This window comes from Hippoglossus stenolepis, chromosome 8 (assembly GCF_022539355.2).
Source record: "Hippoglossus stenolepis isolate QCI-W04-F060 chromosome 8, HSTE1.2, whole genome shotgun sequence".
NCBI lineage: Eukaryota > Metazoa > Chordata > Actinopteri > Pleuronectiformes > Pleuronectidae > Hippoglossus > Hippoglossus stenolepis.
This window is the reverse complement of record NC_061490.1, coordinates 15059804-15083634: the sequence shown is the minus strand read 5'-3', so window position 1 is coordinate 15083634 and position 23831 is coordinate 15059804. Positions and strand designations below refer to the sequence as shown.

Here is a 23831-nt window from a genome sequence, read left to right as displayed (position 1 = left end):
AGTCAGGCTATCACACATTTCAAATGTCCTTGAGAGCGAAACTTTCAGTTCAGCTTCACACTTAATTATCACACATCTCGTACGACTGAACTTCACAGTTGTAGATAATATAGCAAGACACACTGCAACAAGCAAGACACACTGTGGCCTGCACATTAACACACGTGACACAGACCAATACTATTTCCCTTTAAACCGTTTTTACTTTGATAATGTCATTAAACATCACACAACAGGTAATAACTTAATCTCTGGATATAAGACTGAATTTATAGAAGAAAACAGCATGTAAGAAAACAGAAGTTTCAGCCAGAGCAGAGGTGAAACAGGAAGTTAATTTTGCAAATAAATTGAGAAAGAAAAACGCAAACAAACCCAAAAGATCAGGAGAGGTTATGCAGTCATACGATGAAGCCTCTTGCTTTAGAATAACTTAGATCACATGAATCATTTCCACAGAAAAAAGGCTGGTGCTTTAGTGCTCACAACAAAAAAAACTAAAATTAAACCATAAAAAGATTCTATAAAAAAAACCAACAGACTATAACCTATCATTCTATGGTACCTACGTGTATATATGTAAAGTGGAAGGAAACACTGCCCACTAAAAACACAAAAGGGAATTTCAAACTAAAACTACTTTTATTTTAAACAGGTCTTTGCTATAACAGACTGTACATTATTAATTGTTATACTTTCTTACATGACTGCCAAACAACTTAAATTTTATAATATGAAATAATGTAAATAAATACCTGCTATTTGTTACTCCTGTTAGTCTACAGCCGTGAAGAAATGATAAGAAAATAAACATCTGGACACAGGAGTAACAGACACACATAAAAATGACAAGACAACCAAACTGAAAAAGTCATGAAGTTACTACAAATCATAAAGACATGTTGTCTTTATAATATTGAGCCTTTAATGCTCTATTTATGTCTCTTTTTAGTGAATTTGAGTATCTTTGTGGTCATTCAGGGTCCTTGAAGCAGAACTGGGCGAGTACGTGAGAGTCTGCATCTATTTAGGTCTAGTAAGGAACATGCTGACACGATAACAGGCCGTTTTTTTTGTAGGGAACATCTGGGTATTACAAAACACACACATTTTAAAACCTTTCCTGGGTGGCCTCTCGCAATCTTTGCAACAGTGAGCCAGAAAATAATAAATAATAACCCTGTAGTTGTTTGTTCTGCAATAACATTATGACACACAGTTTATCTTTCATAGCCTAGAGAGGATGTTTCACAGACATGAACAAAACACAAAACGATGCAGAATTCAAAGGTTGCATTTGAGGCAAAAGTTTAAGACCAAATAGATTTACGAGATTCAGCTCTTGTGCTATTATGAGTAATCTACATTTCCGTAAACATTGTGTATGTCATCCTCATCCATCTGACCTGTAAGGACCTGCAAAGACACAAGGAGTATGGGTCACAGTAAGGTCAGGCATTATTGTGTTGGCTACTCTTTTCTTAGGATAGTAAAAACCAAATTGAGTTGGTGTATTGTACCTCGGTGTTGACGTAGATGGGCTCATCAATAATATTCGGTTCAGAAAATGTTTTGTTTTGTTGAATATTGCAGGATGCTTCTCTGAAAAGACAAAATAAACTTGTTTGGTTTCTAATAGAGAAGAAAGAAGAGAGAGGAGATCAGAGATGTGTCAAGAAGAATGTGTCACTTCACATGCGAGTCAGAATAATCCACAAATATCTTCAGGTTTTATGTGTCTGGCGCTAAACTTTGACTCTTGTATTGTTCGCGTACACAAAATAATGATGCAACATAACATTGGGTTGTGATTTAATAACTGTATCATAAAACAAACCTTTGGGCTGGGTCATCTGATGCTCTGCTAAAATTTGCATAGTATCCAGATTCCTCCCTGGTTAAAGATTGTGACCTGTAAAAAGGAGTAAAGCTGGAAAGTTTGTGGACGTGGTTATGAATAAAATGCAAAGCTTTAAATAAAAAAGGTACAAACAAATTTGAAGACCCCATTGTGACAACTGCTTTAAATAATGATTTGCGTAAAATGGGTCAATATCACATTTAAGGTGGGCGAGGACTTTAACATGTCTGCATATCGTTTACCTGAGGATAACCCCCGGGATCAGTGGCAAATACTTTTACGTACAATTTACAAACGATCAAAAAGTGAAGTTACCTTTTGCACTTTTTGTGACTGCAAACTGCAGCACCGACGACGACAACGAGGAGAAGAAAAGAAAGTGGAACAATGATGGCTGCATACATGGGTAAGTTGTTCCCATGCACTGTGGGGGAAATTACAACTACTGTGAACTGTAATCTTCTCAATGAGACAAAAGCAGCTGAATTAAAGATTTTCACGTGATAAATATTTGTTTGAAATAAACGTAAAAACTCACTGCGTGGGGTTGCGGCGGTGAATAATGGGGGGTTCGTACCTTAAAAAAACCCAAAAATAATTAGCGATTACGATTACATTCTATAATCTTTGTAATCTGTTGTGATCTGAAATATTATACATATTATAGCCTGTTTATCCTACCTTGGCTGAGAACAACAGTTGCAACACCTGGCCAAGTAGAAGAAAAGTGTTCATTTAATTTGACTTTTTTCAAGAATATAAGCATAATTTAGACCATATATAAAATACTTTGCTGATATTCTCACCAGACACTGAAATGGACACAGGTTCCCTTTTGAAGCTGTAGTTTTGACCATTTGCGATAATTCTCATATAGAGACTCTGTTCATTATCCATGACATTCTGAATCCTGAGGGAGCAGTTTCCGTTATCTTTTTCTCCAATGAGCTTGGTCCTTCCTCTGTATTTCTTCTCCACTAACTTTTCATTCGTGTGAAAGACAAACTGGTTGGTGTCCTTGTCTCCGGTATTGAAGCTGCTTTTCCCAGGTTTTTTCCAGTAAACCTGAACAGCATCGGTGTGGTATTCGTTCGGATAAGTAAATGTGCACAGTATGGTCACAGTTGAGTTCTTTGTTGCATTATAGTGTTGAGTGACATTAATAGTCCAGTCTTGACCTGTGTTCAAAACCAAAACCAGTGTTTACATATGGATTTACTAAGTATAAACTTCATAAGATCATATTCAAAACACAACATGTCTCCCACCTTTTGAATAGGAGGTCAGGATCAATATGAGACTCAGATCAATCAGAGCCGGCAGCTTCATCTGATCCAGTAAAAAACATTCTGATGTTAATTCATATCACAATCCTGAAACCTTATAAATAACAGCAGTGTCCAACAACACCAAAATCGTTATGTATTATATTATATTCTGTTATTGACATCATAAGGCAAATACTCACTGTGAGAGGGACCAGAGGCTCCGTGCGTTGTGAAAATGCTCTTGATTTTAATGAAATCATTGGGTGTGTTTCCTGTTGTTTAGAGGTGATGAATTGCAACAAAAAAAAAAAAAAGGAAAAAAAAAGGGAAGTTATGACAGAAAAGTGAACACTGACTTTCTCTTAGTTTAGCTTGAGGGTAAATATCTTATAAAATTCTTGATTCATGTTGAACTTGTGTTCAATGTTTTTATACTATGTTTTTATACCTCATTGAAAGTATCCACTACATTACTATGAAATGTGGAGATATGGAGTAAGTTAAAAACTTTACAAATAACATTCACACATACACTGCAGCGGTTTTCTATCACACCTCCTCCACACAGCTCCACCTGCTAAACCACAGCCAGCCGCAATGCACATGTGAAATACATAAAGCCGATACCACGTCCGACATTTCCCGCAGACAGGGACGTCACCTGAACAGCACAGATGAAATGACACTGAATGACACAATTATATCCTGCAAGAGTATAATTAAAGCACAACGCAACAGTCCAACAGTTTACTGTTTAAGGTACAAGCAACAGGGTCTTGTTTTCCTCGTGGTTTTGCATTTTGTTTTCAGCAGCAGATCAGACAAAGATCTCAGTCGAGTTATGTCAATTTTACAAATCTCTCACAAAAAAATCACAAAGGTCTTGATAAACTTTATTTCTAAGTTGAACATCCGGCTCGACCGGTTGGGGTGCATGGGCGGAGAAAAATGGGCAGGAGAGGCGAGATGGGTGGAAAGAGAAGAGAGAGAGAGATAGGGGGGGAGAGAGGAGATAGTTTTTCTAAACAATTTTGAGATCGGTGGCATTTTTTTCCCCTTGAGCACCTGTGACCCAAAAATGTCTGTGGACGGCCTTGGGTGTGATATTAAAAACATGTGTTGAAAACAGCTGTCATGTGGATTTGGTTTTGTGTTGTACCACACGCTGCTGTGCCAATTGTGCTTTGCGCGGTCAAACCACTGGGTGGAGTGAGATCTGCTCTCACAGACCCAGACTGAACTTTGGCACTGAAGTCTCCACCTGGAATGTGGGCCAAACTCTGCTCTCCGGGTGCGGTCATGTGACTCCCAGCTGAATGAGACTCAACAACGGGCTGCAAGTCTTCTCCTGGAAACCATTTCCACAAGCGCTGGAGATCTGGATCTTGACCCTCACCTGTTGGAGGAAGTCGCCCCTGGTGACAGCGCTCAGGTGCGCGCAGGGGGAGATGTGCTTGGGGAGGGCGCAGGGTGCCACAGGACGATGACCGGTCTGTCTCCATGTCTCAGCTCCGTGGTTGCAGCTGCTCGTCTCTACCTGTGTGAACTCTGCCAGACATGGACAGCCTGAGCGACGGGAGTCCGCGGCAGGAAGCGGTGGAGCAGGAGAGGAGCCCATCATCGGACAGTCGCCAGCCAGATGTCCGCTCCCGCAGGAGGGTAGCGGCGGTGAGCTCTCCTGCTCTGTCCGCCGCACGACTCACCTTGCCGGGGATCATGGACGCCGAGGGCAGGGTGGACGAGTCCAGACTGAGGATGCATATATTCAAAAACGGTAGATCTATCGATCTATCTATCTATCTATCTATCTATCTATCTATCTATCTATCTATCTATCTATCTATCTATCTATCTATCTATCTATCTATCTATCTATCTATCTGGTATTGCTACTCTAACAGCAATAGTAATCAATCTTTCTATTCCATCCAACTAACTAACCAATTAACTAACCAACCAACTAACTAACTAACTAACTCACATGTGGAAATGCACCTTGACCAATCACGTTCTTGCACCCAGAATTATTGCTAGCAATCTCCTAAATAAACTTTATATCCTTCCTGTATAACTTGACTTTATTAGAAAAACTTTATTTTCATTCATATGCAAAACTGTTCAATTTTTGACTTATTACAGTAGAAACTAATGACTCCGAGGTCACAACAGGCCAAGAAGTAACCTTAGATAATCCCATAATGCCTTTTAATAAATAAAAAATTTCTAACCCAGTGAAAGTCTTGTTTTAAATATTATTTGGACTTTTGTGTATTAATACAGTATGGAGCACATTTAAATTATAGGATCTTTAGGTCTTTTTTCATATTGAATATTGTTTTGCATGAGGCCTGATAGTAAACTTCTTTTGCATTTGTCTCTGCATTTATGACCTTTTTGTTACATATTAAAATATATAGTTTTATTCCCCTAAAAAATACAACAGTGCCCATTTTAGCATTATTTTGTTATGCAGCAGATTATTCAACTTGGATTTCTATGATCACGTGTCAGGATGCATCAATGGGCTGTGACCATTCCTGCGGCCCGAGAGGGAGTCAAGTGATGCTTTGCTTCGGGAAACTGGCTGAGCCACAGACTAAACCCTTCTCTAAAATCTAACACTCTTTTGTGCATCAGAGCCCCTCCAGCAAAGAACCCCAGCATGACTCCTGAGATAAAACAACGGGCGATTATAGAACATTTCAGAGAAGCACATTACGATCACATGAGATTCAACAGTCAGTGTGTGAAACTAAGAAACAAGGATAACTCTGGATTAGTGACTCCAGTGTTAAAACTGATACATACACAGTGCTCATTCAACTGGCCCTGTCTCTCAGACACAAGACAGTAAGTATCTGTACTGGGGTGATCTTACTGTGGTTAAACATCACACTGGATCTCTCATCTATGAGCAGGAATGTGGAAACAACTCTCTCCTTCTCCGTGGCCCTCTGACCTTTTATGCACATTCCAACCACAAACGTGGAAACCAAAGATTAAAGAACCTGCAGAAGAAAACATTACATAAGACGAAGCAGGGCAAAGTTGACTAAATTTTGGATCAGTGATGTTAAAGTTAAGTCTTGCCATGTGATCCATTCAGGATTTGTTTTGATCTGGTCGTGATTGGTTTGACTGAATGATCATTGTTAAGTCTTTGTTGGAAAGCTCTGCTTAATTGCTCACTATATATTGAAAACTATAAAGTATTTTTTTAATCCCTGTCTAGGTGGTGTGTCCCCCTCCGAGCGGGGCCTTGTGTGGCGTTTCCTGTTCGGGATGTACCCGTGCAGCTCCACGGCTTTAGAGCGCTCTCTGCTGCAGGAGCAGTTGGTCGTTCGATACCGAGTCATGAAAAGAAAATGGCAGCAGTTCCTCCCTTCGTCTGTGCGGATGCATCTCAACGGCACCGACGGTAAAGACCCGAACACATATTAACTCTGCCATCCTCTGTGCGTCTCCCTTTCATTTTTATTATTCTACTTGAGTTTCTGCCCTTCTCTCTCTCTTTTTTTTTAATGTTGATGACCATATGAACCTGTCTCCATTGTAGCTGAGCTGGTCGCAGCTGTCGGGTACTTTGACCAGAGGCAGTTGGAGGCCCAGCAACAGACCCAGGACCAGACAGAGGAGATCAGGGACAGACTGGCTTTCCTGGAGCTTCAGGCACAGGTTAGTATAATTATTAAGTTTGAATTGGATCTTTTCTATAACATTTGCTATTCTACTCAGTTACATTCCTGCTTCGGTTCTGTTATTTAGTTTCCGTTGTTCCTTCAAATAAGTTCCCATTGGCTGTTTGTTGGGAGAGAAAAGCTTAGTTGTTGATGAAGGGAGGAGTGTATGTTTAGGTAAATTACACAACAGGATCTTATTTGACTGCTTGTTATGTATTTACATATGGTATCAGTAGACCTCTTTGTATCAGCTGACGTTTTCTGTGCAGCTGATCTCAGAATGTGATACTTCACATGGAACTTTAACAGAACTACACTTTCAAAGTGTTTGCTAACCACCAGATTACAGTTCACACATATCCCTAGTTCTGATGGAAAGAAAGGAGAAACGAATTAATATAAAATGTATTTTTTTTTTTAAAGCTGTTAACACTATGATAAAGATCAGTTATGGTGAAAATATATTTGTGTCTACATTTCCCTCCTGTGAACAGATATTATTCGAGCGGGTCACGTTTGACCAAGTGGAGCTCAGGGAAGCCACACGAATCATTGACAAGGACGCACCGAGAACTAACAGAGACCTGAGCTATTACCAGTGAGTGACTGTCAGCCATTTTGATTTATTATTTTTTACTCTGTCAAAAGATCATCTAATCCATTCCGCCAAATTTCCCCTGACGGATGTGCCAGCAGTCTATGAGTGGTTTATGATGGAGAAAGTGCTGCACATAGATGCACTGTATGAATGTGTGTGTGTGTGTGTATTTGTGTGAATGGCAACAATTTTAAGCGCTTTGATTGTTCATCAAGACTAGAAAAGTGCTATATAAATACAGACTATTATTTACTATTTTACATACACAAAAAAACTATAACACACTATAGGAAAGAGGAAAACTGTAAAAAACAAACTAAATACAATTTATGTTTTTAAAGAATAAAAGCCATATGGGTTAACTATTCAAACTAATTTAAGTTTCATTGTTTTTTAACCTGTAAATAAAAGGCAGCAACTAACATAATATCATCTATCCTCTGCAGATGAGTTCCATAATTAAAGGAGTTGATTGTCAACAATTAAGTCATATATTTCTATACAGTGCTCTTCAAACACATTTGTCCAGTGTTTTAACTCCTTCTGCTCACTTCTCTGTGTGCAGGGGTGAAGGTTCAGGTAATCTGTTGGTGTTGAGAGATATCCTCATCACTTACGCTGCGTTTCATCCAGGTAAACAACAGAAACAACCCCAATCTAATGGTTATTGACACTGACTACATCAGACTGCATTAAAGGCTGTTTGTTGTGCTGATAAACACATGGACTGTTTGTTTGTGCACCTCTTGTCTTGACCGACGATCCAGAGGTCAGTTATGCCCAGGGAATGAATGACCTGTGCAGCCGGTTCCTGGAGGTTCTTGACTCGGAGGTTGACACGTTCTGGAGTTTCTCCTGCTACATGGAGAAATTCTCGAAGGACTTCAGAGCTGATGGTCTGCACCGAAAAATAGGTGAGGTTATACCACAAAGAAATTCATCTTCATGCATATCATAACTGGTGTTTCCAAGATATATGTATATGTAATATAATTCATGACCTCTAGTGGTAAAAGAAGGATATTGAAAACTTATTATATTTCCAATTCACTTGAGATCAGATATGTACAGCATTTATCAATGGATTAATTGTGCATTGATAAGAAGTTGGTTGTAGTGCAGACAATTACAACAAAATGTCATATATGTATTCAATTTAAAGATTTGTTAATTATACTTAATGTATTGTATATATTTTAAAGAGTTTTGTTTAATGTCGTTTTAGAATTGGAGGCAGCCCTCCTGAAGGAACTGGACCCACAGCTTTACACTCACTTAGTCACAGACAGCATGGAGAGCTTCACCTTCTGCCACAGGTAGATCTTTGGCACCTTTCTCTACTCATTTTCTATGTGAGGCTGTTAATGTTTATCCCAGGTGCACATATATATTTGTACATTTGTTGCCCCTTCTTCAAGGTGGCTGCTGCTGGGTTTCCAGAGGGAGTTTGAACACAGCGACGCGCTGCGCTTGTTCGAGATCCTGAGCTGTGACCACCTGGAGCTCATCTCCCAGCAAGTAGACCGAGCCAGGTATCAGGAGCGGCTGGCACAGAAACACAGCACAGGTGAAACCCAGAAGTCAAAACCGTCAAATCACAGGAAAGTTGCCTCTTAAACGTCAGACATTAATGTAGTGAAATCTCTTTGCTGTTTAATATTTGCAGAGGAGAGTCCAGAGTCAGAGCTGCAGGCCGTCAATACTGACTTCACCTTTGAGCTCTTCATCTGTGCAGCCATCCTGCTAGAGAACCGGGAGTCTCTGCTGCAGTGTCGAGACGAAGTGCAGCTCATCCAGTTCACTACCAGGTTCGTCTGTACGCTAAGACGCAACAGCAATATCACAGGATTTTATGCATTTGTGAATCGGTTTCCATGTGTTTTGATTTTTTTCCTGTGCAGTCTTCAGGGAACACTGGACCTGAATAGCACGCTGAAGAAAGCCGAGCAGCATTTCTTCAACTACTGCAAACGCTGTGCTTGGGATTACATGAATGGACACTGCAGGGAACACAAAAGCAAAGAAGAGGACTTTCTTTATCAAATCCGCAGTTTATTTGTGTTGAGGTGATAGCTGCTATTTTAACACTTGATCTTAAGAACTCTTATGAAACATGGAAAGCATGGGACACACTATTTAATCCCTATTTGGAGTTTTGATGGCACGTAAACACAAAGGTTTTATTTCTGAGGGAAATGCACTGATGTTCTGATGGCTGCTGAACTTAAATGTGTTTTTCTGTGTATTATATCAATGTACAGTATTTATTGTATTGAGGTTAATCAGCACCAATTTTGAGTCACTCTGGTTGTTCTCCTATATCATGAATATGAAAGGCTTTGTGTGTTATTACCTCAGAATCGAAGCTTTAAAGGTTCAGTGTGTAGAATCTAGTGACATCTAGTGGTGAAATTACATTTAGTTTAAAAAGGTGTTTAGTGTGTCCAGTTTGGGCTACTGTAAAAAACATGGCGGCCTCCGTACAAAGGACCCTCTCCTGATATTAAATATAAAGGGTCCATTCTAGGGTAAAGAAAACAACAATTAATACAATTTAGATGAAACACACCAGTGAAAACATCACTAGGATTATTTTATATTTAATTTCGGCCAATAGATCCCTTTCAACTAAATCTTACACACTGGGCCTTTAAAAGATTCGTTATCTGGGTTACGCAACAATCAACTGCCAGAAGGAAACCACTACTTGACAGACAAGTGTGTATTCTGATATGTGGCGTGTCACAACAGGTGGTGTCTGTAACGGACGGCAGTTACTTACAGTGAATCTAATGCCAAATGGCACATGTGTAAGAGAGTAACAAGAATAGACATCCAGTTTGTAAGCTGTGGAGGAATCGTGCAGAAAATGGCGGACAGCTTACTGCACGACTGCGTCTCACACAGAGAATGAAACACTTTCACAATTATCTGATACCTCAATAAAACTGCTGGATATTCTTTATCAAGTGATGTTGGTGCTCACTACTAACTGCAGGCAATAGACAAACAGGAAAAAGCAAGACCACAAATTTGTACGGCAGGTGGGAATATAAAAAGAATGTATTTTTAAATGAATTCAATTTGTACACAATATTAGATCAGAGATGATCAGACACAAGTAGCTAAGACTTTTATTTCTAAATGGGCATAATGGCATCATTCTTCTTGGCCGGTTGTGACCTCACTATCATCAGTTTCTACTGTATTCATTCAAAACTGACAAATGCCTCATGTGTAACACTTTCTGCATATGAATGAAGAAAAAACATACAACAACACATGACAACTACAGTTATTATCCACTTCCCAAAAATGTATAATTACTAGAAGCAGACACTATATGGATTCTATATGGACGGAGCTACCATCCATGGAGGACCTCTACACCCAGCGGTGTAGGAAGAAGGCCAACCGGATCATTAAAGATCCCTTTCACCCCAGCCATAAACTGTTCTGCCTGCTGCCGTCTGGCCGACGGTACCGCAGCATCCGGGCCCGCACCACCAGACTCAGAGACAGTTTCATCCCCCAGGCCATAAGACTTTTAAACTCCTCCAATCTGTCATAACTCTGCACATTGCATATTTGCACTATTGCACACACTTGCACTATTGTTTTTCTTTTTCTTTAGGTGTATATATATATTTAGATATGTATATTTTATTTTAAATTTTAAATTTTGATTGAGCATTGTTATAAGAGAGCCTGTGACCCAAGCATTTCATTGCAAGCGACTGCTTAATGTTATCGTTGTGCATATGACAATAAACTCTTGAATCTTGAATCTTGAATCTCTTCCCCCTTGGAACCCCGTAGGCAGTGCTTGACCTGATAGCTAAAGAGCAGACGTGAATAGGACAATACCAAAGCAGAAGTGGTATTTTTCCTTATCTCTGATCCGTCCCATAAAAGTGATGTTAACTTTTGCATTCATTTAGCCATTTATTGCCCACTTGTGTCAGCAGTAGACCTGTGTCTGTATAGAAGCTGCACTAATAGTAGGCAGGAGTGACTGTGTCCTATTTAGCATGAAACAGACAAGTGACATCAGGTATCCTGTGCAGGTTATTATACTCCTGTATGATCGACCATATGAAACTTTTAAAGTCAACGGTTAAAATGTTACAATTTAATTCAGTAAATTACTCAATTCTGCTTCCTGTTCACCCAATCCATGGAAGAATCTTGCACCACTAACCATGACATGAGATTGCGTGAGATACACGTGTCTCCGAAACCAATCACTGCACCTTAGCGCCGCACGTGCCCATAACCTATTGTTCTTACTGTATATATTGTTGTTTTATGTCCAATTGTTGTTTTTATGTCCAAATGCACCAACCACACCAAGGCAATTTCCTGTATGTGTAAATATACTTGGCAATTAAAAGAATTCTGATTCTGATTCTGATTCTAAAAGAATTCTGATTCTGTAACACTGCTCACAGATGGTCTGATCTTCTCTTACCACCGCATGCCACTGATGTGCTATATATGTACTAAAGTCATACTTACAGTAGGTATACTTAACAAACCATCAGTACTTTTAAAGTGAGCTAAACGTCATCGGTTGCCCAGCTCTGTCCAAAGTGTGGGTAAAACAGCCCGTTAACAACATTATCCATGTTCAGGAACTACTTTTTCAGTGCTTCAATGCAGACACGTTTAGCTGAGATGTCAAATCAAAGCCCCTGTAGCAGAATAACAGCTACAGCAGTAAAACAAATCCAGGCAATGAGGAGAACCATGGGCCTAGAACTTTCCTTGGTGGAGTCACCTGACACCCTGATGAGCCGTCCCCGCGCAGTGCTCTATAAACACTCGGGAGCAGAGACGCTCGCCCTCTTAGTCCGCCTGCCAGGGGAAGGAAAGGAGTGCTGGAGAGGAGCTCAGACGACGGTGTTGAGAGCTGGGCGAAAAAGAAAGCACCACTTTAACTTAGTAAACTCCCAAGTTGTGAACATCTGAAAGAGCAAGGTAAACTGTCTGTAAGAAGCATTGCATTGAGCCTGGCTTCCTCGTCTGTCTTGCTTTCTGCTTTAAAAGCTAAACTGCCACATGTGAGAGGATTTCCCACAGAAGAGAGGCTTGCATGGCTTCTGTCAAACAATGGCATGACGAGCTGAAGCAGAATCCCTTCCAAAACGTACACTTTGACAGTATTAACGATTCCTTTCACAGCTCAGACACAGTCGAATGGGATCTCGCCTCTTCAGGATTGCCTCAACTAGAACAAATTAGTGAATTGCATTAACTATACAGTATGGCTTTGACTGAATCTAATATAAACCTCGTCCATGTATCACGTTGCCACAGGCCTAAGTGCTGTTACATGCATGGCTGTTTTTTAGCACTGCACGTGGAGAGTTTCAGATGTGGGTGTCGGCAGGCAGTGAAGGAACCGTGTCAGCATTTTCTGCCTCTTGTTACACAACTGGACAACAAGTGATATTTCAATAATCTTCTCTAGTTGCAGCTGTTCTGGGGCATTAGAATTTCTACTTTCAGTCATTTGACAAACATAAGAAAGAGAAACCATCAAACGTATTTAAACTTGAATTAAAGACAGTTTTGTGATTTGTGTTTTTGTGATATATATATACTCTGTGTTTGTCTCTGCTTCTAAAAGTTTCTTTCCTGCCACAATTTGCTGCATTTGTCAAAGTAAAGTCCCAAGGAGGGCGGCAACAGGAGGCTTTTGTCGAGTTCTTTACAAATCAAATGGGTTTAGTGTTGCACCTCAAAGCTGCAGGTTTCTGTGGGTATCTTTGGTCACAAGGTCCTTTGCTTGAAAAGGAACCAGGTGCGCTTTTGCCCACCAGTCACTAATAAATGATCTATGAATTTGCAGCCACCTTCCATTCATTGCCACGCAGACACGCTGATACTTTTTATAGTTACTGTAAGTGATTTGGAAGCAGCTGTCGGAAAATAGACACACAGATTACTATATCGGGTTCAGTAAATCACATTTCACCGGCCGGCCTGAGACACTGTAGTGTTATGTTGCTGAGGGAGAGAAGCAGTGAAGGAATGAGAGGCCAGTGTGATATAGTCATTTGGTGTATAATGTCAGGAGGCATATTAATCCACTACGGCATGGGAGCCACGCCACCAATAGCTGAGCTTCACTTAGCCGTGCATCTGGATTTATGTTACTAACACGGAGAGGCACACTTTTCCTATATGTTGGTGTACATGTAGGTGCATATGCATGCTTTAATTAATGCTCATACATTGTTTTATTCCAAGTACAAAACAATAACAACATGAATGCATACAGAATTAAAAGGGCTATACAATTATTGACTGGTATCTTTCATTTATCAAAGATGTCTAAAGGACCAGCAGTAGGCATTGACCTGGGCACCACATATTCCTGTGTGGGCATCTTCCAGCATGGAAAAGTGGAGATCATAGCTAATGACCAAGGAAACAGGACCACGCCCAGCTATGTGGCCTTCACAGACACTGAGAGACTGATCGGAGATGCCGCCAAGAACCAGGTGGCCATGAACCCAACCAACACTGTATTCGGTGAGAACCGCTACACCAACGAGGCAACAAGCTCACAAACACAGATCAAAGTATTCTTATATTCCTCACTGTGTTGATAAATAATCCCTCTGAAGAAGAAAAGGCAGCTCTTGTTATTTACTGTGTATAAACTCTGAACATAACATGCGACTTACAAAGTTTTGTTTCTTGTACTTCAGATGCTAAGCGTCTGATTGGTCGTAAGTTTGACGACCCTGTGGTGCAGTCGGATATGAAGTACTGGCCCTTCAAGGTTGTGAACGACTCAACCAAACCCAAGGTGGAGGTTGAGTACAAAGGTGAGATCAAGACCTTCTACCCTGAGGAGATTTCTTCGATGGTCCTCACCAAGATGAAGGAGATCTCCGAAGCCTATCTTGGGAAGGTAGTTAATCAAAAGTCTCTAATACTATGTTTGACCTATGAATATTTGGTTTTGAGAAGATATTAGGTGGCAATTGTATGATACCACTGTCACTACCTAATATTTGTTGCTATAACAGTCAACCTTATCTGAAATATGATACAGCAAAATCATAGCAAACGCTCAACTTCTCTGTGGCCTCTAACTACAGGGTTTGAGGCTTGCAACATGCTGAGTGATGCTAAAACATTCAACAGAGTAAGCACACAAAGGCTACGTGTTGACTCCAAGTCTTTCTATCTGTACAGACGGTCAACAATGCAGTCATCACGGTTCCTGCTTATTTCAATGACTCCCAGCGTCAAGCCACTAAAGATGCTGGAGTCATTGCTGGGCTCAATGTGCTACGCATCATCAACGAGCCAACTGCTGCAGCCATTGCTTATGGCCTGGACAAAAAGGTAATTAACAAATTAGATGCAAACCTTAAATTATTCTCATGTTCTTATGTTCCAGTAACTAGTTCCAACCATTTGCTTTCAGGTTGGCAGTGAACGTAATGTCCTCATCTTTGACCTCGGGGGTGGTACTTTTGATGTGTCAATCCTGACTATCGAGGATGGCATCTTTGAGGTCAAGTCCACAGCTGGTGACACTCACTTGGGCGGTGAGGACTTTGACAACCGCATGGTCAACCACTTCATTGGTGAGTTCAAGCGCAAGTTCAAAAAGGAGATCAACAACAACAAGCGGGCTGTGCGACGTCTGCGCACCGCATGTGAGCGTGCCAAGCGCACCCTCTCCAGCAGCACCCAGGCCAGCATTGAGATTGATTCACTCTACGAGGGAACGGATTTCTACACTTCAATCACCAGGGCTCGTTTTGAAGAGCTAAATGCAGACCTGTTCCGTGGAACCCTTGAGCCTGTGGAGAAGTCCCTGAGGGATGCCAAAATGGACAAGGCCCAGATCCATGACATTGTCCTGGTCGGTGGCTCCACACGAATCCCAAAGATTCAAAAGCTACTGCAGGACTTCTTCAATGACCGCGATCTCAATAAGAGCATCAACCCTGATGAGGCTGTGGCCTATGGTGCAGGTAGATACCTTTAGCACATTTAGTTTTATACTTATTTCCCTGCCATTTAATTGTTTTAGTAACAAAGCCGGTAAAAATGTCACAGTCATCGTGGCATTAGTTTCACCATTTGAAAATGTTTCACAGCTGTGCAGGCTGCCATCTTGGCTGGTGATAAATCTGAGAACATCCAGGACCTTCTCCTGCTGGATGTGACGCCCCTGTCCCTGGGAATTGAGACCGCTGGAGGAGTGATGACTGTCCTCATCAAGAGGAACACCACCATCCCCACCAAGCAAACCCAGACCTTCACCACCTATTCAGACAACCAGCCTGGTGTGCTCATTCAGGTACAGACACCTTGAAGAAAAGTGGAAATAACAGTTTACTCTCCATTGACCATTAAAGTGTTTAAAGTAAAGTAAATGCATCAGATTTTGATTTGAGTCATTTTTTTCAGGTTTTTGAAGGTGAGAGAGCCATGACCAAGGACAATAACATTCTTGGCAAGTTTGAGCTCACTGGTATTCCACCTTCCCCCCGAGGGGTCCCTCAAATCGAGGTGACCTTTGACATCGATGCCAATGGAATTCTCAATGTGTCTGCAGTGGACAAAAGCACCGGAAAGGAAAACAAGATCACCATCACCAATGACAAAGGTACAGTAGATGACCACAAAATTAAATTACATAATATATCTGAGGCACGGAAAAAGCTAACTTCGCACCAAAACTGAAAGCGATTACAGAGCTTTTTATTTCATCCTCCCACAGGACGGCTGAGCAAGGAGGACATTGAGCGCATGGTGCAGGAGGCAGAGCTTTTCAAGGCTGAGGACGAGGTCCAGAAAGACAAGGTTACAGCCAAGAACTCCCTCGAGTCTTTGGCTTTCAACATGAAGAGCACTGTGGAGGACGAGAAGCTGCAAGACAAGCTCAGTCCCGAGGACAAAAAGTCCATTGTAGACAAGTGCAACGAAATCATTGCCTGGCTGGACAAGAACCAGGTAAAAACCCAATGAGTGAACCATTATTTATGATAGAGAACAGACAGAGCTTCCTCTTTGCTTCACATTGTGAAAGCAGATTTTTATCATGTCTAAATCAAACACAATTTGCCACTTCCCTTTAGTATTGTTTTTATACTAAGTCTTTAGTAACAATCAAGTCTTTGTTCCTTCTGTTACCCAGACGGCAGAGAAGGAGGAGTATGAGCACCAGCAGAAGGAACTGGAGAAAGTTTGCAACCCTATCATCTCAAAGCTGTACCAGGGCGGTATGCCAGGAGGGATGCCGGGCGGGATGCCAGGAGGGATGCCTGGTGGGATGCCTGGTGGTTTCCCTGGTGGAGCTGGGGGTGGCTCCTCCTCTGGCCCAACTATCGAGGAGGTCGACTAAACACTGCTGAGAGTGGATTTACCTCAGATCCCAACACACACTTACTGTCTTACACCTATTTTCTCAGCCAGAGTACACAACCAATAAACACTAGATCTCATGCTTATCTGAACTTTGAATTCTTGGAATGATATTTGACAAATCTAAGCAACTAAATCAGACACCTACACATATTTACAATATTCAGTCACATAAGATACAATGCAAGTCTGTTTGCTGTCGTCATCATCTATTTCTCCACTGAGGATTTGTATGATAGCTCCCAGTCTATATCTGTGATTTCTAAACATTAAGCCAATAAAGATCATCAATGGGATTCTGATTTTAAAAGATCTGCTGTGTGGTCCTTTTGAATTTGAAAATATATCATCACATTTCTGAATCACTCATGATAATTCATACAGTATATTCATTAATACAACCAAGAAATATTCCTACTGTAAAAAATAAAAAAACATCATAAAATAATGATGTAACTGCAGAGTTTATCTGTGGTAGCCCCGTCCTGTGAAATATGGAGCATATACGGCTCAATATACTGAACGTGGTTCAAGAACACGTGGATTCTACAATTACAGAAAAAAAACCCTTTTCAGAGTAATAACAAGGGGCGGTGTTGTGGCCTCTTACCAGTGGAATAATTACGCAACTATTTGTTTGCGAAAAGCCACAAAAGTTCACAAGAAAAAGACAAACATGAGCATAAGATATAAGACATATGAGTAGATGTATGTTTGGTGTCAAATCATCTCAGGTGCTTATCACCAGATGTTCTCTTCCCTGACCTATCTCACTTGTTGGGGGGTTGAGGTAAGGAATACCCACATGGAAGTCAGGGTTCGGTATAAAAGTCAGTGTCCCGCACAGCTGAGACACAGGGACGTGAATCACTGCCGCGACCGCCATGCTCTTGTTCATCAGTTGTCTTGCCCTCGTGGCTTCTGCTCTGGGTGAGTGACGAGCTGGTTAAGCATTTCTCTGTCAGAAATCTGCTTCAGCAACTGAAGGTGTTCTTGATCTCTGACTGCTTGCACATCAATCTGACTGATACTTGCTGGTATTTATAGTATATGCGATATTCTGGGACACGCTCATCATGTTTTTAACTGTGTGACTGGGCCTCAGGGTGTGGAGCGCCCTCTATCAAACCCCAGGTGAGCGGATACAACAAGATTGTAAATGGGGAGACTGCTGTGTCCGGGTCCTGGCCCTGGCAGGTTTCACTTCAGGTAACCTCAGTAACGCACCTTACACACTCACTACTGGCTCAATGATGAAAAGTGATCAGGAAAAATATTGTAAATATGATTCTTAGGATGGCAGAGGATTCCACTTCTGTGGAGGATCCTTGATCAGCCCGTACTGGGTCGTCACTGCTGCTCACTGCACTGTGTCGTAAGTAACTTTGTGTTCCACATCCTCACGAGAAAAAGTCTCAACACTGCCACCTCTGCAGTAACTCCTCTGTCTGTTATCACACTCTACAGTCCTAGAAACCACCGCGTTATCCTGGGAGAACATGATCGTCAATACAACAGTGAGCAAATTCAGGTCAAGTCCATTGCCAGGGTAAGATACACAATAACACTGCAACTTTTTCTTCTCTAAAAAATATATTGTAATGACACTTGTCATTACACTGCAAATAATTAAAATCACATTGTATTTGCTTATGATTTATACTCATCTCTCCGTCCAGGCCATCACTCACCCCTACTACAACTCCCAGAACTTCAACAATGACATCACCCTTCTGAGGCTGTCCTCCCCAGTGCAGATGACATCCCGTGTGGCCCCCGTGTGCCTGGCCTCCTCCAGCACCAACATCCCTTCTGGAACCAAGTGTGTCACCACAGGATGGGGCAAGACTGGTCAAACCTGTGAGTCAGCGAATAAAGTCTTAAACATAGAGGGTTCATTTACACAGACATGAAATGAAGCAGGTATGAACAGCTCTGTTTCTGCAATGGAAAAAAATATCAGGGCACTGCCAAACATTCACTAAACCTCTCTAAGAAAGATTAATTTGTGCAGCCGGCCTCATGTCCATTTCTTATCTGTTCTCAGCAAGCCCCCGCTATCTCCAGCAGACTTCCCTGCCCCTGCTCAGCCCCACTCAGTGCAAACAGCACTGGGGTTATAACAGAATCACTGATGCCATGATCTGTGCTGGTGCTTCTGGAGTGTCGTCCTGTCAGGTAACAATCACTTCAACGCCTTCAAACACACATTCAGGGGGAAATAAGTGATTCTTCAAAAGCAATTCATTTACAAACCAAATGTTCACAATTAGGTTTTGTAAATTTGAGAAATTATTTTTTGATAACAAATGTAAGTCATGATTAACAAAGAAATGATTAATAAATAGTTAGATGTGAACATTTTAATAACACTCACATAATATCGATCATGATAGTGGATATTTCAGTATTCACAATATACATACAAATATTTTCATATTTTGCACCCATGTATGCTATCAAAAGTAAATTTAAAAAACACATTTGTCTCATTATAGGGCGACTCTGGTGGACCCCTGGTTTGTCAGAACAGTGGCACGTGGTCCCTTGTGGGTATCGTCTCCTGGGGGACCTCCAACTGCAACGTGCGCACGCCTGCCGTGTACGCCCGTGTGTCCTACCTGCGCAGCTGGATCGACCAGACCGTTGCTTCCAACTAAAGCCATCGTTCAACACTTCTGCTCCTCTCTGTGAAGAGTTATTCTTCACAGAATTGATGAGCTAACACAGGGAATTTACAACTGTAGAATTTGAATGGCAGCATAAAAATTCACTGCACTTGTGAGAAACCAGGTTGAAAATATAACTTTAAAAACTAAAGTTGGTTTCAGGTTGTTTTTCATGTGCAAATTGTGTGTTTAATTCATGTTGTGGGGACTTAAATAGGTTTGCATTATGGGGACTAGAATTCAAGTCCCCAAAAGGCAAATCATTTAATTTTCAACGGAAGGCAAGTCCTTAGGGTAAGGGTTAGGCTTCAGCAAGTGGGGTTAGGGTTAAGGTTAAAGTAAGTTCAGAAAATCAATGTAAGTCAATGTAATGTCATCTGAAATCAAGGAGATACAACTGTGTGTTTGTGTGTTGATATGTCCATGTGAATAAATGAGACAGCATGTCAATTTAAAGATCGTAATGTGACAGTTCAGTGTTATTTTTCCAGCTCTTTGATTGCACTGTAGATTTTACAACATTACAAGATGTAATTCAATTTTTATGAACTGACACTAACTTCAGAATACAATAAGTAATCCCAATTATATTTGCAGTTATTGGGGCTTGATGTCTGACTTGGATAGTGAAGCTATTATGCATATCAGAAGGATGAGTCATGGAAAATATCAAACGTTACCTATATACTGCCTTGAAGCTAAACTAAAATCTCCCAATGTCAACCACCTTTCATTAATCTGCGGCCATCTTCACCACCATTTGTGTGTTGAAACAAGGAAGCAAATCTTAAAGTGGAAGAGACCAAAATGAACTTTAATTAATCTTGTTAGTGATGAGAATTCACAAGCCAGTTTTTCTTGAAAAATACTGCTGATGAGTGAGCACATCAGACAAAACAGTCCCACATCACACTCCAAACTTAAAGATTCTTTGCAAAAACAATTCTGCAATACATTGGACGTATGCTTCATTTAAGGCTCCAGGTTCAGTTGATGGGTTCGTATGAGTCTACTTGTCTCTTGGAGTTTTACTCCATGTTTCCTTTTCAACAGCAAAGAGTCCATTCCAAGTTGGCGAGCTAGCAGCTACAATTAGCGATCATAGAGCTCCTTCATCTCCTTCAGGATCTTGATGCTCTCGCTGTATCTTAATTGGTTCTTACTGGAACACTCCTTCCATCTGAAAAAACAAAAAACAAGACGTCAGTTAAAGTTGTTCCAGATATTTGGGTGTTTCAGTGGTTTTTCTAAAAGCTTGCACACACTGAAATGGATTTTAATAACATGCATACTTTTGCCTTATCTTCTTCCAACGTTCCATGTGGTCACATATGAGAGATCCTGGTACAGGAACTGTCGATGCCAACTGTGGAAACAGAAATCATTTTGATGTTGTTAGTTATAACTCATTATGTTTGTGAACTTCATGTAATGACAGATGTGTGTAATCTAATATCACAAGTCCAGGAAAACAGCATAAATAATTTTCATGCACATATTAGACAGAACCTTGGAAACACTGGGTTTTTCGGTATGAGGGATCCTGAGATTGACGGGTTCACCGGAGGTGCTGATTGGACAGGAGGTTGGAGGGGGGAGTCTGTACACAATCTGACCATTGATCATGTCTGAGGCCTGACAAAAGACATTTGAAAGAGGGAATACAGTTACAGAATACACACCACAGAACATTATTTAGAGATGAATAACACTTTATACAATACATTACAAGTACTGCCATGTTTTAAGAACATTTCAAACACATTTCAAAATAAATGTATCAATTGAATATAAAATAATAATAATCATAATATAATAGTTTTCTTTAACCCAGAATGGGCACTTTATATTGAAATACTTTATATTTACATCAGGAGCGGGTCCTCTCTAGAGAGGCTGCCATGTTTTTTACAGTAGCCCACGCTGGACAAACTAAACACCTTTTGAGTTTTTATGACAACTGAAGGCTACCACAGGTTCTCTTCCATGTTTGGAAGGGGAGGGTGAGGGGTCTTCAGCTGAAACATTCAACTTCACCACTAGATGTCACTAAATTCTACACACTGAACCTTTAACTATGCCACTGTTTACTAGTGTTAGATTTTGTCATATAAGCTTTTATTATTTGAACCATTTATAGTATATGAATTCACACGATGTCTGAAAACAAAGATTTAAAAACTTGAATTCCTAGTCAAGTGTCCTCCCTCTGCTCTGAGAGATCTGATGGTTCAGATGATGCTTTGACCATTTCAGATTGAATTTATAAATACTTTAATCCTCAACCCGTGAGAGTATAGTTAACTCCTTGCGTTGGCTGCTAGCATACAATAACATACCTAGAGAAATGACAGACAATTTTGACAGAGAATCATTTGCAGTCATTAAGTAGCTTCCTTACTCTAAAAAGTTATCTAACATAACTGTGTGGTCTCACCTCCTCCTCTGCCATGCTGTGTGGGGGGCTTGGGTAAGCGGCCGGCTCTCGAACAGATGGATTATTTCTCATCCAGGCACGGCAGATAGGATACAGTGGGGTGCTGGTGTTGAACTGAGCCAGATCCACACTGCGATCAAACAACTTAATAATGTAAGCATCTAGAAAATAGAGAAAGACAGAACAGGGAGAAAAAGAAAGGGTTATAAATTGTAGAATTTATTAAAAGAAAAATGTCACATAGTAACTGAAGGAAAGGACAAATGCTACAGCAGAACTTTTTGTTGTCCTGTTTTTTTGTAGGATTTGCACTAAGTTACTTTGTTTATGCTGATTGCTCTCTGGTAAGCCCTCATCCATCTCTTTTCGCTTCTTCCGCCGGTGCTGTGGAAATCGAGCTGAGGGTCTGAAAATAAAAGGCAAAACGCAGATGGAAATTTTATAACGTGGTGAAAAATTCACTGCTTCTGGTACATTTTCATTCATCTTGGTTATGTAATTAAAATAGATTTAAATCATTGACAGAGCAACAGATACACAGTGAAATGCTTTTTCTCAGCAACTGAAACAAAAATGATGTTAGCTCCACTTTAAACGTGTACACTTGCCTTTTTCCAGAAGACGATGGAGACAAATCCCTGGTGAGAGCAAGCAGAACTTAAGAAGACAGATCTTTATACTCTCATGCAGATTTGACACATATTAAGTGTATCATTGTTTGTATGAAATTGTGCAGCGTAAATACAAGTAATTGATCCTTACTTGTTTAAAGAGTCTGCTGAAGTTTTCCCAGTCTCGCCCTCATTTTGATCCCTGTACAAGGTACAAAGATGTGGGTTTAACTGGAATGCAATCACAATGAAACATTTAAGATGAAAAAAACAACAACAATAAGTCTAACCTTTCATTTTCGGTCTTCTCAACCAGCCTATTTAACACAGCATCCAATCGGGTGCGTGCACCGGCCCCCTCCGCATCTGCAGAACAGTGAAACATGGAAATAAACAGCTTCACATAATAAGTTTATGTTATTTCACGAAACTCACATTACATTCCTGCATTTGAATAGTGAGAATAGTGACGTAATGTGATGTAAAGAGGTTTAAAAACACACTAAGTTTGTGACACATGAATCACTGTGGGATGTTTTGAAATGTTTCCTAAGGATGGGGGTGGTGGTGGTCCTCTTACCTGGCCGTTCAGTCTTGATCTTGACGTGGTGCATTGTCTCCACCTTATCGACGGAGGTAGTCAACACGGTAATGTCAGAAAAACAACTACTTCTACAGCCAAACGTTCACGGCCGGTAACCGGGATGCACACGGTGTCTGACGCGACTCAGCAGAACTAACGTAAAACAGTGACAGTCGTTTGTTTGTTAGCTAGCGGCTGTTATGCGCTAGCAGTATATATTGTATAACGTCAACGCCAAATCACAAACGTAATCCACGTATTGTTACGGTTAGCTGGATGATAGTTGGCCCTTTTTCTGTTTCCATACATTCACTTGAAACACACTGTGGAGAGTTTGTTTTACTGTTCGCTCGAACTGTAGCAGCTGCTAGCTCAAATCACCGATGCTAACTTAGCTTATTTTGAGGAAAGCGTAGCCGGGACAGACTTTCCTCTTCCGCGCGCTGCCGCTCTCCTATTAGGTGATTGGCTCCTGTGCCGTGACAACCTGCGACGTGATTGGGTAAATGTCATGTCCATCATCTTGAAGTCGGCGTCTATTGGATGGATCTCTTGCAGTAAGTAACGATCGCCGTAAAAAGTGAAGCTTTGTTTTGGTTTCATCGATAATGTTTTAATTTCCACTAATTGCAAAGTAATTATGTTTTCAATGACAAAGTGAGAAGAGCAGGAGGGGTCTATTTTTAAAATAACAGCGGTTAAAGCCTCATTTAGAATCTCACGAA

At 40.8% G+C, this 23831-nt stretch overlaps 5 protein-coding genes across 8 annotated transcripts; 3 read left to right on the top strand and 2 right to left on the bottom strand.

Annotated features, from left to right (window-relative positions):
* Nucleotides 1–183: 183 nt before the first annotated feature.
* Nucleotides 184–3424, bottom strand: LOC118113299 (sialic acid-binding Ig-like lectin 5). Of its 4 annotated transcripts, none has more exons than XM_035162843.2 (9): nt 3330–3424; nt 3130–3190; nt 2668–3039; nt 2543–2569; nt 2400–2438; nt 2177–2285; nt 1838–1930; nt 1521–1602; nt 184–1416 (listed from the first exon to the last, which is right to left on the bottom strand). In XM_035162843.2, exons 1-9 carry the CDS (start codon nt 3387–3389, stop codon nt 1351–1353), a joined length of 909 nt encoding a protein of 302 aa, XP_035018734.2. In that variant the 5' UTR covers nt 3390–3424; the 3' UTR covers nt 184–1350. The 4 variants fall into 4 exon arrangements, with proteins under 4 accessions (XP_035018734.2, XP_035018735.2, XP_035018736.2 ...); XM_035162844.2 differs by having other exon boundaries at nt 1838–1912; XM_035162845.2 differs by having other exon boundaries at nt 2177–2201.
* Nucleotides 3425–4373: 949 nt separating this feature from the next.
* On the top strand, nt 4374–9899 carry si:dkey-238d18.4 (TBC1 domain family member 15). Its single transcript, XM_035163473.2, has 10 exons — nt 4374–4903; nt 6362–6547; nt 6686–6804; nt 7304–7407; nt 7973–8040; nt 8175–8321; nt 8633–8723; nt 8826–8974; nt 9074–9215; nt 9309–9899. Exons 1-10 carry the CDS (start codon nt 4687–4689, stop codon nt 9475–9477), a joined length of 1392 nt encoding a protein of 463 aa, XP_035019364.2. The 5' UTR covers nt 4374–4686; the 3' UTR covers nt 9478–9899.
* A 2330-nt stretch (nt 9900–12229) lies between these two features.
* LOC118113603 (heat shock cognate 71 kDa protein) lies at nt 12230–17118 on the top strand. Its single transcript, XM_035163472.2, has 9 exons — nt 12230–12387; nt 13743–13947; nt 14127–14332; nt 14620–14772; nt 14855–15410; nt 15537–15739; nt 15850–16048; nt 16163–16395; nt 16580–17118. Exons 2-9 carry the CDS (start codon nt 13743–13745, stop codon nt 16784–16786), a joined length of 1962 nt encoding a protein of 653 aa, XP_035019363.1. The 5' UTR covers nt 12230–12387; the 3' UTR covers nt 16787–17118.
* A 490-nt stretch (nt 17119–17608) lies between these two features.
* On the top strand, nt 17609–19934 carry LOC118113606 (chymotrypsin-like protease CTRL-1). The gene is made up of 7 exons (XM_035163475.2): nt 17609–17736; nt 17912–18015; nt 18102–18181; nt 18274–18355; nt 18486–18666; nt 18854–18984; nt 19305–19934. Exons 1-7 carry the CDS (start codon nt 17691–17693, stop codon nt 19464–19466), a joined length of 786 nt encoding a protein of 261 aa, XP_035019366.1. The 5' UTR covers nt 17609–17690; the 3' UTR covers nt 19467–19934.
* A 334-nt stretch (nt 19935–20268) lies between these two features.
* Nucleotides 20269–23246, bottom strand: lin37 (lin-37 DREAM MuvB core complex component). The gene is made up of 9 exons (XM_035163476.2): nt 23104–23246; nt 22814–22889; nt 22675–22725; nt 22521–22550; nt 22233–22318; nt 21913–22073; nt 20985–21110; nt 20768–20841; nt 20269–20655 (listed from the first exon to the last, which is right to left on the bottom strand). Exons 1-9 carry the CDS (start codon nt 23135–23137, stop codon nt 20568–20570), a joined length of 726 nt encoding a protein of 241 aa, XP_035019367.1. The 5' UTR covers nt 23138–23246; the 3' UTR covers nt 20269–20567.
* Nucleotides 23247–23831: the final 585 nt, after the last annotated feature.